General features: G+C 32.3%; 1 protein-coding gene, 1 long non-coding RNA gene and 1 pseudogene across 2 annotated transcripts; all 3 read left to right on the top strand.

Moving 5' to 3' along the window:
• LOC107478133 (uncharacterized) overlaps positions 1 to 2,533 on the top strand; it is a 2,617-nt pseudogene extending 84 nt beyond the window's left edge.
• Positions 2,534 to 10,388: 7,855 nt separating this feature from the next.
• On the top strand, positions 10,389 to 11,633 carry LOC107478134 (histone H2A.6-like). The gene is made up of 2 exons (XM_016098283.3): positions 10,389 to 10,798; positions 11,209 to 11,633. The coding sequence occupies exons 1-2, from the start codon at positions 10,610 to 10,612 to the stop codon at positions 11,407 to 11,409; spliced, it is 390 nt and encodes a 129-aa protein (XP_015953769.1). The 5' UTR covers positions 10,389 to 10,609; the 3' UTR covers positions 11,410 to 11,633.
• A 1,758-nt stretch (positions 11,634 to 13,391) lies between these two features.
• On the top strand, positions 13,392 to 14,913 carry LOC127745804 (uncharacterized). Its single transcript, XR_008007377.1, has 3 exons — positions 13,392 to 13,443; positions 13,598 to 13,677; positions 14,676 to 14,913. It is a non-coding gene; the product is annotated as an uncharacterized LOC127745804 (long non-coding RNA).
• The last annotated feature ends 2,278 nt before the right edge of the window (positions 14,914 to 17,191 follow it).

Raw genomic sequence — 17,191 nt, 5'->3', positions numbered from 1 at the left:
GCTTCTCAATCAGGAAGTACAGCCAGAATCGCTTGTAAAAGAAAAGTTGCTAAGAATGCTCTTGGAAGTAGAACTGATGTAGGATGGAAGCACGGGATATCTGTTGGAGAAGATGGAAAGAAGATACAATGTAAATACTGTCATCAAAATTTTTTAGGAGGAGTTTATAAATTGAAACACAACCTAGCAGGAACTCAAAAAGATGTTGGGGCTACAACTGTTAGTGATGAAGTTAAGAAGCAAATGTGGGATGTTGTGAGTGGGTTGCAAGTGAATTTGATGAAGAAAACAAACATGGGTAGGGCAAGCCCAGGAGAAGCTACTAAAGAAGTTGACACTACCGATGAAAAAAGAAAGGAAAAAGAACTAGATGGCAACATATTTAAGAAAACACGCATTAGTACTCAAACAACAATCAACAATATATTTAAGAAGAATTTGAGAGAGGAAGTATGTTTAGAGATTAGTGCTTTTTTCTACAACAATGGCATCCCCTTTAATGTTTCAAGGAGCGAGGAATACAGTAGAATGTTTGAGAAAGCTATAAGATACGGACAAGGATTCAAGCCACCATCCTACCATGAATTAAGGGTGCCTCTTTTGAAGAAACACGTGGAGCTTGTTCAACAATCACTAGAGGAACATAGAGAATATTGGAAGCAGGTTGGTTGCACAATAATGACTGATGGTTGGACAGATAAGAGAAGACGGACCATCCTAAATTTTTTGGTCAATAGTCCTAAAGGGACTATTTTTTGAAATCCATTGATGCCTCTCACATTACTAAGACAGCTGATAAAATCTTTAAAATGATAGATGCTGTGGTTGAAGAGGTTGGTGAAGAAAATGTCATCCAAGTTGTCACCGACAATGCGGCTAACTACAAAGCTGCAGGAGAAATGCTAATGAAAAAGAAGAAAAAGTTGTTTTGGACGCCTTGTGCAACACATTGCATTGATTTAATGTTAGAAGACTTGGAAAAAAAAGTAACACTTCACAAGGACACAATTTATAAAGGTAGAAAGATTAGTACTTACATATATGCTAGAACTGCTCTTATTGCACTACTACACATCCACACTAAGGGGAAAGATTTGGTGAGGCCGGGTATGACCCGTTTTGCAACTTCTTACCTTACTTTGGGATGTCTCAATGACAACAAAGGTTCCTTAATAAGAATTTTTCTTTCTGATCAATGGACTTCTAGTAAATTTGCAAAGACAAAAGATGGAAAAATAATTGCAAGTGTGGTGTTAGATAAGGTGTTTTGGAAGGAGGTCGTAATTTGCTTGAGGGCTACCTACCCTCTTCTTCATGTGCTTCGTATGGTGGATTCAGAAGAAAAGCCGGCAATGGGATTTATTTATGAAGAAATGACAAGTACAAAAGAGAAAATACGAGATGCATTTCAAGGAGTTGAGACAAGGTAAAGTGTCTAATTATTTTATTTTTTAATTAATGCATAAGAGTTGTACATAATGTTGAATAATACGTGTAAAGTGTAATTGTAAAATGTAATAACGGCAGAGGTAGAAAAGTAAAAGTCAGAGAGAGTTGAAAAATTTGAATTCTGAAAATATTGTTTATTTTGTAACTAATTTATTAATTTTTTTATGTTTTAGTTATATACCTATTTGGGATATTATTGATGCAAGATGGGGCAACCAACTTCATAGGCCATTGCATGCTGCAGGCTATTATTTGAATCCTCAAATTCATTATAGCTCTGGTTTTAAAATTGCTTATGAGCTTAAGAAGCAATTTTATGCTTGTATGGAAAGGATGACAGGAAATCCAGATTTAATCACTAAGATGGATGCTCAACTTGAAGATTTTAAGACTCGAAAAGAGTTTTTTGGTAGTAAAGTAGCTCAAAATGCAATTTATACTAAAACTCCATCTCAATGGTGGTATTCTTATGGAGATCAGCATCCAGAGCTCCAACAATTTGCAATTCATGTCTTGAATTTGACATGTAGTTCATCTGGATGTGAACGTAATTGGAGCGCTTTTGAGATGGTTAGTAATTAAATATAATTTGCATTTTACTTTTATAAATTTGGTTGTTAATTCTTCAATTCTATCTTGTTGTTTGACTAATGTCTAATATTTTTTTATCTATTTTTGAAAGGTTCACACAAAAAGGAGAAACCGTTTGAAAGCTAAAACCATGAATGATGTTGTGTTTGTGATGACAAACTCAAGATTAGCAATGAAAAAACAAACTAGAAGAAGTCTTGATTATGACTATAGTCTTGATGAGTTAGACTCTGATGAAGAGTGGATTGTTGCTGACGAAGATGGAGAAGAAGAAGATTTAGATGCTCTAATTTCATATCCTGATTTAAATGATGGAGCAAGTGGTAATAGAGTTGTTGGTGCCTCTAAGGATCCTTTGGCAATTCCTTATCTTGATGATGATGAGTTTGAAGAACTTCTCCAAGGACCTCTTTCTCTTGCTCCTGATAATGACGAAGATGGTAATGCAGAAGTTTGTGAAACTCGTGAAGATTTTATGACTGATGAAGAATAGAATAATTATTAAATAACTTGTTTATATTTTAGTTAATTAGTTGTTCATTCTAATAGTTTGGTTGGTTTATTTGCTACTTGAATTTATTTTAGAGTCGTATGAACTTGTGAGTTATGAATTTGTGTTTTGATTTGTGAATTTGTGTTGAATTGTGACTTTTAACTTGTTATGGTATATATATTAGTTATAATTCTATGGATAATTTAGTTTATTTGAGATTTATTTTATTCTCTATAAAATTATTTTTTTTCTATTAAATTTTTCTAAATTTTTATAATTTACGAGTCATATTTACGTTCCGTCTTACGATTCAACGAATTACGATTTTGAGTTAGCTTAACGAGTCGAGGTAAAAACTACGAGTTCACTACCTTGCTCATAACCAATTGAATCCACCTGACTAAGATTTACAGGATGACCATAGCTTGCTTCAAGCCGGCAATCTTCGTGGGATTGACCCTTACTCGCGTAAGGTTTTATTACTTGGACGACCCAGTGCACTTTCTGGTTAGTTACACCAGAGTTGTGAAAAGTGTGATCACAAATCCGTGCACCACAGATGCAGCGACAATGTCGATAAAACCCGCAGTGGGTGATTCATCCAGTGCCCTCAGCAGGATGCCCCACATCACCGTCCATCATCCAGCTACGGTTTTGGCCCGATGGCATGCAGTCGTTAGTTCAATTTTTGAATCTTAAGTTTACGTGTTTCTATATGTTTGTTAATGTGAGTTTTTTTCCTAACAGGTTTGCACTAAACCTCAATACTTGCACACAAGAGATCATCGAGGTCATTAAGTCCATGTACGACCGCCCATGGCCGACCTACAGGCAGATCCCGGCTGATGCCAAAGAGCGATAGTTTTAGAAGTAGGCGATAAAAACCCAATTTTGTTTGAATTAATTAAGTATATTTGAACTATATTTTATTCCAACTAACTGATCTTGGTGAATCGCTTTGTACAATTGAAAGTCATATGGGATGTAGAATACAATCTGATGATCAGGAAGATCTACGATCACTGGGCAACCAAACGACTTCAGTAGATGATAAGCGATATTCGTCAGGAGAAAGACCACCTAACATCATGGATCCGTCCAAACATCAAGAAGGAACTGGAGACCTATTTTAGAGATAACGAGGGGTTCAGGCGTGGCCGTCTGACAAACTTTGCCAACAGGGCTTCACCTAGGTCGTCTAGGTATACGGGTGGATCAATAATCTTCATGAAGATAAAGAGTAGGCTGGTAAGAATTTTGGCATTGTTTAATGTTTTAGTAGTTACTTGAATTAGTTTTTTAATTTGTTTATTTATTTTATAAGCATGTAATTTATTTATAAGCATTCTTGTTTTGAATATGATCTTTGGTGTTAGCCATGCTCTATTGATATATACTTATATAATCCTGTATGAACTAAATTGATCTGAGCTGATATAGAACTGCTTCGTTGGTTTAATTTGTTGATTTGTGTGGTTGATGATGAGAGAATATTTGAACCATATACAAAATAAGTTCATAGTTGAACTGGTTCTGATACGGCTTGACTGGTTTATAATGTGTAAAAATATTAGTTTATTTAGTTTAGAATGGTTAAACTAGGTTGTAAGCATGTAGGATGGTTGGTGTCTTTGGAATTGTAATAGGAACGTGTTTTACCCAAAATATTTAGCATTTGTATTATAGCTTCCCAACTTCCTAACTTGAATTTATTTACCAAAGTTTGCTGTCATTTAACTGAATTTTGTGATAATGATGGGAGTGATGATGTTGAAGACTAGAATAATAGTCAAGAAAAAAAAAATCACTATTTCATATCTAGGACTAAAGATAAAGGATATTTGTCACTCCAAGCTTCTTATTGTTCTTTTTCTTACTTCATCTATTTCTTTTAGTTTTAATTTCTAGTAGTTTAATTTCATTCTAACTTGTTTAATTCCATATATCACTATATGATGTTGTTAATGTGAGACCATGAGCAATATTATGTATATCTATCTATAAGTATGTTAAGGGTTTAAAATATTTTTGAATTTGATGATGATACTTATTATAACCATATATATAGCCAGTAGCTTGGGAATTATATGATGATCTTAGTTGTTGAATTTTGGTGGATTATTATAATAATAATAAAGGATGATGATTACCATATCTAGGACTAACGATGATGATTTTGGATTATCATATATATTTGTATGTCATTATTTAATTTGTTTATTTATTTTATTAGTTGATATATTAATTTGTAGTTTAAGTCGTTGGATCGTGGGGCGATACTGGCAAAGACCTTCAAGTATACCTTTACTTTGAAGGCAAACAAGGAGAAATTTGTTGACGAGCAGTCTGCGGCCCAATATGTGAGTTTAAAATAATCCTAAGTTTCAACTTTATTCGGTTTAAAGTCAATTATTTAACTAGTATCCTAATCACAACTAATGTGTTTAACGTAGGGGGAGTACATGTAGAGGTTAGAGGCTGCGTCCCAACAATCTTAGCTGCTTAGTGGGGATGACGAAGCCAAATCCAAGACCTTAGTGGTAGATTCTGATAGGGTTTGGCACGAGACTGCCTCTGAACTTCACAAGAATTGCTGCTTCAAGTTGGGGTCATTCTTCGCCAGTGGCCTTTGCTCCACTGCCACTAGCCTTGCTGATCCTCAGGAAGTTGTCGACTTAAGGGATGAGGTGCAAAAGCTAATAGATGAGCTTCACCAGCAAGCGGAGCAGTCTGAGCAAAGGTATCAAGACCTTCTTGAACATGTTGCTGTCAGCTCGGACCTGATGGAGAAGCTGGAGTAGCTCGATCAGTTGCGATAAAAGATGGAGGAGTACAAGCCAGCAGATGCATGCTGGAGGCAGCGGCGCTGCTGGTTCTAATAGCAACACTGCTAGTGGGGTACCGACGGCAGCATCTACTCTGCCGCCTCAGTAGGGGGACCACAACACCAATGACGATGACAATGAAGATTATCAAGATATGTAGGGGTTAGGCTTTTATGCATTTTTGTTTGTCTACTTCATTGTGTTCTACATTTGTGATATTTATTGTATTCAGACAATTTATTTTTTAATAAAATAATTTATTGATTTTTGCTAGCTTTAAATTTCTACCAACAATTTTGTTAACAAGAGTCTACTAATTGTGGCTTAACTATGCCAAAAAAATAAAAATACTACCGTCAAATTTACTGTCAGATAAATTCGACGATAATTTGGTGCCTAAACACGTGAAATGGCGCCAAAGTTACCATCAGATACACTGAAAAACTCGACAGAAAATCCGCTGGTAAATAGTTTTCGGCAACATTTATACCGTCAACTCAAGGACGACGGTAAATCTGATGGTAAATTTTTTACTGGCAGATTATTTAATGAATTCAACAATACTCAGTGTATTTCTTATAGGGGTGGATAGGCGACAACGACGACGAGAGGGGCAGAGAATGGAGGTAAAGGCGGTGATGAGAGAGAGAGGGTGGTGATGATGAGAGAGAAGGAGAAATTTGAAATGGGATAGATGACGTTCACGCTTTCATTTAGGGCACGATTACCGTCGGATTTAACCGACGATAATGTTTCTCATGTGCGCAAAATGCAATGTTTCACTAAACAAAGTTACCATCGGATTTACCCGCCAGTAAATCTAACGATAGTGAGCGTGCCATAATTTCTTTTTTTTCTCCAAATATTACCGTCGAAACATCAATTCCGACGATAATATTTCAGGGTTACGAATTTATAACAAAATCCGACGGTAAAATCGATGGTACTCCGTGTTTTTCTTGTAGTGATAGGAGACTATATACTAAAATAAGCAAGACCAATCTAGGGTGACATCTCCACCTAATTTGTCAGCATATCATTATTTTGACTTGCTTATTACAAATTATGAAGGGTGTATTTAATTTGGTGTTTGGACCATGAAAAGTACATTCTTTAATTTTTTGTTTAGTTACTTTTTTCTTTTGAATACAAACGTGATTTCACACTCTAAATCCACATTCACGTGAAGTTAAAAACTTTAACTTCTGCGTTTACTTATTATATTAGTTGAGAAAATTTATTTTCTTTTTATCAATCCCATCCTTTAAGAATAATCCACCTTAGGAATTGTTAATCCCATTAGGAAGGAAAAATTAAATAAGAAAATAGCCATAAAGTAATAATAGAGTTATAAGTAATGAAAAATTATGGCTCAAAACAATAAAATTGCCGTGATAGACGTGCAAATTTGTTATACAAATTATTTAACAATCGAATATCAAATGATTCTAGCAATCGCAAACAATTAACGTGGTTCAAAATTTAATATCTAGGAGTAAAACTTACTCCTCTTTACAAGTACTAGTTTTATGTGCATTAAAATCTTTGCTTTTTCAAATGAAGAAGAAGACAAGAACTTTGCAGAATCAAATTGAAATAGAATAAAGAAACTGACCTTACTTGATAAACTTAGCATAAAGAACACTTTACAAAAATTCAAAGTGTTTGAACATACAAAGGAAAGACCCTCACAGAATTTCAAAGAATTTGAAAGTATTCGATACACGACTTGACAAACAACATGAAATTGAAAACAAAGAAAAGTTACATAAACGTAAGTGCAAAACGGTAAAGAAAAATATGCTAATAAGAACGACAATAATAGGTACACACATTTTCTTTATCTACTTTTTATTTTCATGTGAAATTTTATTATTTTTTTGTTAGATCCAATATTTTCATTTTTATGATAAAGATATACCCTAACTAAAACATAATTACTGGCTTACTTAAAGATGTAAAATCTTAAATAGAAGTTTCCTCTTGTAGTCGTTATGATGGAGTTCTACTTTAAATAATTTTGATGGTGTTTTCATTCATTGAGTTGAATTTTTTTTGTATTCAATATTTTCATAACTAATTTAGTTTCGATAGAGAACAACTGCACCATGTTATTGCTATTCAGAATGTTTAAGTCGGTAATATCCTATTGGTCACAACATGACGAATCCTTTTGGAAGATCGCAATAATGAATCAATTGGTAATATATTCACTTTATCATATATTCTAAATAATTTTATTTTATTCATATAGATATTACTGTCTTAGTGATGTGATTCATATATAAGGATTTTATTATGTTATTAATTATGAATAATCTTATTTCTAATAGGCGAATGTAGTTATCCTAAAACATGTGATCAAAATTTTGAAAAATCACAAAGAAAAAAGATTTTGTGTGATAGAAAGTATAAATAATCGTGCAGAGTTTAATTTACATAATGAAGAAGAAAATCAATGGATTAAAGCAAGTTATTTACAGATATTTTACGATTTGTATAAGTTAAAGAATTGGTATGCACTGCAATTATTATATATCAATTGGGGTATATTTTATGGAATGATTTAGGACCATCATTATGTACAAGTGCATGGGAAAAAAGAATATTTCTCTGTATTTTACTAAGGTGCTACCAAAATTTTTGTTAGAGCTGGTTAACAAAAAATTGAAACAAATGATGATATGAAATCTTCTGTTGTAGATATCTCAAGGTTAAAGAATTATATTCTATTAGTTATGTTTTTATTTAAATTTCATAGTATACTATCAGCAGATAACATGTAATACTTTTATTATTTTACTAAGAAATCAAGAGGATTTCTATCTGATAATAGGTTCAAATTGCCAGAGTGGTTATCAGCATTATTGCAACGGTATTTTTCTCGTAAGATATTTTATAATCTTATTATATGTATTATGCTTCATAATGTATTCTTGTGAAATTTGATTTGTAAACAAACAACATTAAAAAAAGGATAACAAGAATGCAAGATACTCAAGGAATTAAGAAAAGAAAATAAGTGTCATCGGGTTAAATCACATCCAACATTATCTAAATTTATTTATTGTATAACTAACTAAATATTTAGTTACATGTTGTAGTAACAAATAATGAATAGATATTTATATAACATGAGAATATATTTTAACTTCTTCGGTATCTATCATAAGTATTTCGAATGGATAACAGTAAAGGTGAAACAAACAGGTTTGTGCTATAATATTATGTGTTTAGAAGAAGTAAAATTAAGAATATATATTGTTATTATATTAGTTGCATATGTGTAATTTATATTGTAGTTGATTTTTGTTATAAAGAGTGTAAATATAAAAGCTAACTTCTCAAAGATACTAAGTCAAACAGAGATTGACTCTACTAGATTGGTATTTCATGATCATTTATGTCAAATCTGAGTTAGTTTTAGTTTTTTCTTTTAATTTCTTTAGATCATAGATTATTTATTTTATTTTCATGATAACATATCTGAATGTTAGGCTAATGACTTGTTTTAAAAAATACAGTATATTTAGTTTCATTTTTAGAACTTATCGTGAAACAAAAAGATGGTATATTGCATCAATTATGGAATAAAAGAAGGTGTGTTAATTGAGATAAAGATTGAATCAATTAAAGAAAAAAAATCCTCAAAATCAATTTCTCATATGAATAAACGAGAAATAAAAGATATATTTTTTTGTTTTACATCTTGCTTGGTTTCTATCTTTATCAGTGAATTTATATGAAACTGTTGATAGTTTCAACAAAAAAATAGTCATTTTTTAATTGTTTTCTTTTAAAGAAAATTATGTATTTATACAATAACAATGAGATACTAAAATTATCCAATAATTCATTTTTTTCAATATTCTATGCAATTCTTATTTTTCGTTATTATTAAATCTTTGGTAATTTTATTTCTAAACATATGTTATTTATGTAAGAGTTCTGTATCTACTTTGTATCTCATTGTATTCTTGTATTTTTTTCAGAAAAAAGGTAAAAGTTGAAATTTGTGAAATTTAGTTATAAACTACATTGGGTGCTTATTTTTTATCTTTTTTTTTTCTTTTGTTGAAGAAATATTGTTTTCAAATATGAATAATATTTTTCATTATTTTTGCAAATCTACGGGAATGAACACAGGGTATCAATATATTTTGAGTATTGTATCAGCTGATAAACAACTGATACGTCTTGGTAGTAATAATCAATATAAACAATGAATTATCTCTCTATTTGTATGGGTAATAGATTTTTATTAATATAGACAATTGTTCTCTGAACAAATGAGTTGTTAGTACAAAAAATGTAAGTTATTTTGTAATATTGAATTATAAAAGATTGTTACGTTGCTATTTATGTTATATTTACTAAAATATAATGTTATTTAAGATAGTCATGATTTTTTTTCTTTGATTCGAACATTAGTTATTGATATAACAGATGCATTTTCATACAAGATGTTTTGGTTATATTCTGGTCCTTTTTTTAGGTTTAATTACTCTATTGGTCCCTATAGTTTCACGAAATTTTCAGTTAGGTTCCTATACTTTTTTTCTTTTTAATTGGGTCCCTGCACTAATTTTTTTTCAATTAGGTCCCTCTTAACAGTAATTGGTTTAATTATATAGGGACTCAATTAAAAAAAATTGGTGCAGGGATCCAAATAAAAGGGAAAAAAAGTATAGGAACCCGATTAAAAATAAAATTTGGTGCAAGGACTCAATTAAAAGAAAAAAAAGTATAGGGACCTAATTGAAAATTTCGCGAAATTATAGGGATCAACAAAATAATTAAACCTTTTTTTATTTGGAGATTTGAGACAACTTTGATCCCGTGCGTTTGTATGAATCCTCATTCTAGTATAGATTTGAATTTACTGACTTTATAACTTAATGTACATAAAAAAGTTTAAAACTTGGTGGCATTTTCGTCAATTCAATCGATGCTAAAAGCTTAAAACGAAGGTAAGCCACAACACGTATCCATCATTCAATCCCCATCTGAACCGTCTACACTAAACCCATCTGATGGTCACAAAGTACGATCCGCTTCATTGTATTTTATTGGCCAAATCGTCAATCCGACCCATCGCAATATTTTAAGTGTTGCAAGTTGGCCCTTCGCTTATTTTTTATTAGTTCTCTCGTGGTTTCTCTCTTTCTCTCTCTCTTTCTCTCCATCTAACCTCACTGAAGCATAAGCTATTTCCAAACCTTGAATTGAGCCAAAGCGTTAAGTTTAATCCATGGCAGGTAGAGGCAAAACCCTAGGATCTGGCAACGCCAAAAAATCCACCTCTAGGAGCAACAAGGCCGGTCTTCAATTTCCCGTTGGTCGTATCGCGCGGTTCTTGAAAGCTGGAAAATATGCTAAGCGTGTTGGTGCCCGCGCCCCCGTTTACCTCGCTGCCGTCCTTGAATACCTTGCGGCTGAGGTAACTTTATCTTGATTGGTTTCAATGAAATCCTTAATTTATCCTCTTCCCCTTTTGGTAATTCTAGAATTTTGAAAGTTGGTGAATTTTTCCATCTTTGCAAATTCTCGATGATTTGCGTTTAAGATTGTGGTATTTTCCTTTTAAAATTTTGGGTCAATTAGGTGTTTTTATAGATTTCATTTGTAAATTTGAGATGTTGATTTTAGGGTTTGATATTGGCTTTTAAAGTTTTTAATTGGGGAAAATGCATTCCTTTCTCAGCAATATTATTTGCTTTCACTATTGCTTTTAATGTTTTGAATATAGGATTTGTTAATTGAAATCGAGTATAAACATTTCATTGAGAAATTTCAAAAGTTCAATTCAAGTCAAAGATGAAATTTTTTCAATTATTATGGCCTTTTCAGGTTCTTGAGTTGGCTGGGACTGCTGCAAGAGATAACAACAAGACTAGAATTCTGCCACGTCACATTCAATTGGCGATTAGAAATGACGAAGAGCTGAGAAAACTTCTTGAAGATGTCACAATTGCCAATGGTGGTGTGCTGCCCAACACCCACAATGGAACGACCCAACACCTAGAAGGCATGACCAGTGCTAGTGGCTAGGCACTACTATTTGGCTTATCTGAGGGACTCTAGACCATATATCAATATATAGATATGAGCTTGTGTCGCTTTAACGTGATCGTGTGTTAGTCAGCTATGATGAAATAGATATGAGTTAGGCAAATAATATATGAAGCATACAAATATAGAAAATCATAGTAATATCATACATATATGCTCAGAGACTCGGTGTATTACATCACCATAGTTCATATATAAATATATCACTGCTTATTTATATTAAATATTTACAGACTCTGATACTTATACTAATAGGTCTTGGCTCAAATAAGAGCCACCCTACTCTAGGACCAACTCTAATTTATATAGAAATATGTACAAAAGATACTAGTCCGCTAAAAAATCTATACAAAGCAAGGGAAAAGACTACTACAACTATTACTACTGGTCATAGATCTCTGGTAGCGAAAGAACACAAAACGCTGAGCTGAGGTAGAATGAGTCATCCTGACACGCCAGTAATGTTGTTCCTGCTTGCCTCCCATCTGCTCCCTCCTTTTCTATCTCAAAAGAACTGGAGTATAGATCAGCCATCATTTGATCAATCCATATCACTACAAGAAAATGGAACATTTGTAACAAAAAATTTGTATCAAATTTAAAATTGTTACCAAAAAAATAGTTTTTTGTAATAATAATTAATGATTATTACAAAAGAATAATGTTTTGTAACAACATTACAAATTGTTACAAAACATGATAATATTTTGTAACAACCTGTTTTATTTTGTTACAAATTATGTTAGTTTTTGTAACGAGATGGTGTTTTGTTACAAAATATTGTAATATTTTGTAACAAAAAAAAGAAGTTACAAAAATTCGAAATATTTTGTAACAATTTTTTTTGTTTCAAAAACTCCAATTGTTTTGTAACAAAATAATTTTTTGTTTTAAAAACTCCAATTATTTTGTAACAAAAAATTAATTTATCACAAAATTCAATATTATTGGTAACAAGTTAATTAGTTGTCACAAAATATAAGTATATTTTATTTTCAAAACGTTAAACACTTTAAGAATAAAAAATTGGATATATAATTTTTTATATACTATTTGTATTCATTAATTTTTAAAAATTATAAATATTATTTTATATTCTTCAAAAAAATTAATATATAATTTTTGTTAATAATTAGATTTTTAAAATTAACTAAAAATTAATTCATGTAACTTAAAATAATTAAATTATAAATATAAATAACAGTAACTAAATTTAAAAGAAAAAAAATCAAGATACTAAACTTAGCCGCTAGCTATAACATTCCGCATTTTTTGAAAATTTAAATATGAATAAATTATCATTTTAAATAAAATGAAATTAAAGTTTTGGTAATAAAAAAATAATAAAAAATTATATCATATAATCTAAATAATTGTATTCATATTTATCTTTATTCCTTTATAAATTCCTAATTTCTAACTTTAATATCCAAATTAAAAATTGAAAACCTAATTTCCTAAAATGAAACCCTAATCCCCTTCACTATACTCAGCTGCGCCTTTAAGCCCTCTGCCTCACCCTCACTGCGGCGCACACACGCTCAGCACCACACCCACTCAGCTCACACTCCTTCTGTCACACACCTACACACTCTGAACGGAGCTGCACCGCGCCCAACTCGTTCCGCCACCACCGAAATGTCGAGCCCAGAGAAGAGAGAGTTGCTGTTGTGCTGTCGAGAAAAGAGCTCGCACAGAGTGGGAGGACTCGCGAAGGAGGGGTTGTTTCCCAGAGTCGCCGCTATTTGTGCCTTGCCGTCGCTGTTCTGGCTTCCATCAAGCTCGAAACGTAACTGTTTGTGGTGCTTGACGTCGTGGCTGGAGCTTCTGCCACCGCCGTGAACCGCGAACAGAGGAGAGCGAGAGAGCCCGAAGCGAGAGAAAAAAGGTGATGAACGAAGCCATCACTGGAGCTTTAGCCGTCGCTGCCAGAGGCGTAGAAGAAGGGAGACAGGACCGCGTGAAGAACTTGAGCTTGATTCATTTGGACTATCAATTATGCCTTCAAGTTTGGTAAGTTAGTGCCTCTTTGTAAGGTTAATAAAACCAAGTTCAGAACTCAAAATAGCATGCAATTTTTGCCAATCCAATTGGAAATGAAAGTCTACATCCTATGTTAACAAATCCAAGTCATAATTCCTTCATTTTGATCATTTGTGACTCCTAGTCGAGGATGTACTGGAAGTAGTATCTGATGCTGTTGTGGTTCGCAAAGCTGCAGCGTCGCGTATACAAAGGCTTTCAAAGGTACCTTCATTTCAATAATAGAAGTTTGAGTGTATGAGTGTATCACATTACTATTTCATATTTTACATTTTCTTTTGCCCTTCCGACTAATGGACTAAATAGGATATTGATTTTGGCAAACATTGCTTACTTTTCTTATTAGAGAGCTTCATGATATACTTTGCCTCTGTTTCTTAGCTGCTGAATTTTTTGTTTCCTGCTTATATTTCAAGTCATGCTTAATTGCTTATTATGGCTTGTACATGGGAACTTGTGATTCTCATACTTTATTTTAAAAAATTATTTAGAATATAAGGTTTAACAATATCATTGGTTTGGGTAAAATACTGAATAATTATTTAAAAAAGCCTTATCTGAGCCTTTGTTGTGTTTTAATTATATTCCTTCAATAATTGAACATTATTGCACATCATCTGATTTCTTTATCTTAGTTTGCTGACATTGATGGATCATCAACTATGCCGCCCTTTGTTATACGAGTCCTAAGTTTGATCGTTTGACAATTGATACTTGTATAAATTTAATAAATTTGTTCACTAAGTTGTGATTGAATTGTGATTAGTTAGCCCAAGTTTACATATTGAATTATTAATTCTTGATCATTTGCATTTTTTATTGGCTAGTTTTGAACTCTGAGAATATATTCTTAAGGAATTAGTTAATTTTAACTTCTAAGTTTTGAACTCGTAGGTGATTCCCATTTTATATTAGTATACTTTAATTTATATATAGATTTATTTATCACATTTTACTTGTGTCATGGTTGAAAAATGATAAATGTCCTATTATTTGGTTTGATAAATTTGGTTGGGTATGACTGAGACATAAGTTGTGAATTGGTTGTGTTTGTTGGAACCGTGGACGGTGGAAATATCCAAGTTTTAGGGGAGGTTTTGCCGAATTTTTTCTAAACAGTTTGGATAAAACTTAGTGGAAAAATTATAGATAGTGTTATATCTTGTTTCTAACTTTTTGGTTTCGATTTTTCTTATTTACAGGAGTGCTGAAATGGTGACCATATGCTACCTTGAGGGCTCAAGAATGTTTTGATGCATAGAGACACTAATCTATGTTAGAACTTTTATGTTTTGGTTGAACTTTTATGTTAGAACTTTTATGTTTTGGTTGAACTTATCAATGTACTCACTAGATAATATTATTTTGTTTCAAGACAATTTTAGCTAAAAGGATCTTGTTTGACTTATGTATGTTTTTGCATATTATATACATGTAAACTTGCTTATTAAAAGCGTTAATATATTAGTTAATTTAAAAAATAATTCAGTAAATTATGCATGTAATTTGTAATAAAAAAAAGTTGTTACAAAATAATTAATTTGCTTTCGTAACCGAAGAAAAAAAATGTTACCAAATCATGTTATATTTTGTAACAAATTTTTTTGATAGGAAAAAAAATTGACTGTCACAAAAAATACCTTCAAGATCAAAATTTGTTATCACTTTTGTAACGGTTTCTGGTTTTTTATATCAGAAAAAATTGTTACAAAATATGCTATTGAATTGTAACAGTTTTATTTTTCGTTACAAAAACTTTTTGTAACGGGACTTATTGCAATGGACTTTTTTTTGTTGCAAAAAACTTTTGTGTCAAAATATCGACGTTTTGTAACAATATTTTTTGTTACAAATGCGCCTTTTTTCGTCGAGGATGATGATGATCTAAAGCCCCCGAAGATTCCAAGTCCGTCAACACCTTCCTAAGGGTTGTTGATTGGCTTGGCTGCAGCAGATGGTGATGGAGCAGCAAGCATAGGTACATCAGAGACCACTAGCTTTTGAGCAGAATCGAACCATGGTGGGTACTCTGGCTCAGGCTTTGCGATATTCAAATGGTATGGAGGGAGTGGGTACTGGCCTGTGCTAAAGTGGAGCTCGGATAGCATGTCGGGGTCAAAGTATTGACTGAGTAAAGGATGAGAGAATATGCGGTTTGGAAGGTAATAGGTGCGAGTAAGTGGAGTGCCCCAGAACACTGCGCCTCCCATTGTGGGATCTATGTATCGACCATACGCTATATATTTAAAGAAGATTATGAATGTTCCCATCTGCGGACATGGAAAAAATAAGGGGGTGAAAACCTAAGGTTCCCAACAGGGTATTACACGAAAATCCTAAGGGGTCCGTAGCCTAAGTATAAGCATTCACGAGGTTACGATAGTAATTCACAAATAAGTATAGTCACAGGTGTATAATATAATAACAATCACAGATGCAAGCAATTATGAACATAGAGAAATGAAACAACTAATTATGATGCATGTCTGGTCCTATGCAGGCCATGAACTCATGCGTCGGTTAACTGCCCGCAACCCAACATTACCCTGCCTTACTTCCGAATATGGTTACTTCATTGTGTATTGTTAGCATGCAGGTGCCTCATGAGTTTTCAATAAACCATGTACACTCGCAACACTTTTTGAAAGAATGGTCGAAACATAATATGCTCACAGTGAGTAACAGTCCATACAATGGGAATCCCCATATTCATATAGTCTCTAACTAGGCAGAATGGAAGTCTGCTGTAGCAGGCATAGTTGTAAAAACCGAACGGGACCGGCCGATTCGACCGAAAAACCAGTGAACCGGACCTTAAACCGGTTCGGTTTACCTTTTAGACCGTTCAAAGAAGAAAATCAGTGTAAACCGATAAGAACCGAAGAAACCGATCGAAACCAGACAGTACAAACCGGTTTAGAACCTTGAAAATGTAGTCTCTTTCTCTTACCACTGAGCCACCATGCTCCTTACTATTACATATGTCAAATAATAATTATATAGCATACATTCAATTATATAATATTATAAATATCTAATTTAATTTAATTTTTAATTTTTAATTTTTTTTGTATTAATTATATTTTAATTATGTGCCATTATTAATATAAATATAAAGTTCACTAAAAATTTATTAATTTGCTTAATCTATTTAAATGCTAGTATTGTAATTAAGATTATTTGTTTTGATGCTAGTGTTAAAATCTACTGATATTATAGTTATATGACAAGCTTTATGAATGAATTGTTACTCTTATTGTGTCAAATTAAGATACTATTGTAGTAGTATTGATAAATTCTACTTTTTTCTATTAGTTATTTTTAGAATTTGAGACTTGATTTTTCATAAAATGTTAGTGTAGATATGTATTTCAAATTTTAATTTTAAGTTTTTGATTATTTTTTATTTTTTATTTATATGAGACTGGTTTTATCGGTTCAACCAGTGATTTATCGGTTGAACCAATAAATCAGTAAACCAGTAGGTTGATCGGTTTGATCACCGGTTCGGTTTTTACAACTATGGTAGCAGGCAGCCTTTAGTACCTTGGGATTTACAGTTTCTCTCTAGAGTAATTTTATTGAAAATCTCTAAGGGACTTTTTTCCCTTTTTAAATAATAACTCTTATGCCCGATTTCTCTTCATTGATTACTCTAAGCCTTTAGTTGTAAAACCTGGATAATTAATAAATAATTAACTCATAAATTAATATTTAT

This window comes from Arachis duranensis, chromosome 3 (assembly GCF_000817695.3).
Source record: "Arachis duranensis cultivar V14167 chromosome 3, aradu.V14167.gnm2.J7QH, whole genome shotgun sequence".
Taxonomy (NCBI): domain Eukaryota; kingdom Viridiplantae; phylum Streptophyta; class Magnoliopsida; order Fabales; family Fabaceae; genus Arachis; species Arachis duranensis.
The sequence above is the reverse complement of the archived record's forward strand: the minus strand, read 5'-3'. Positions and strand labels throughout refer to the sequence as shown.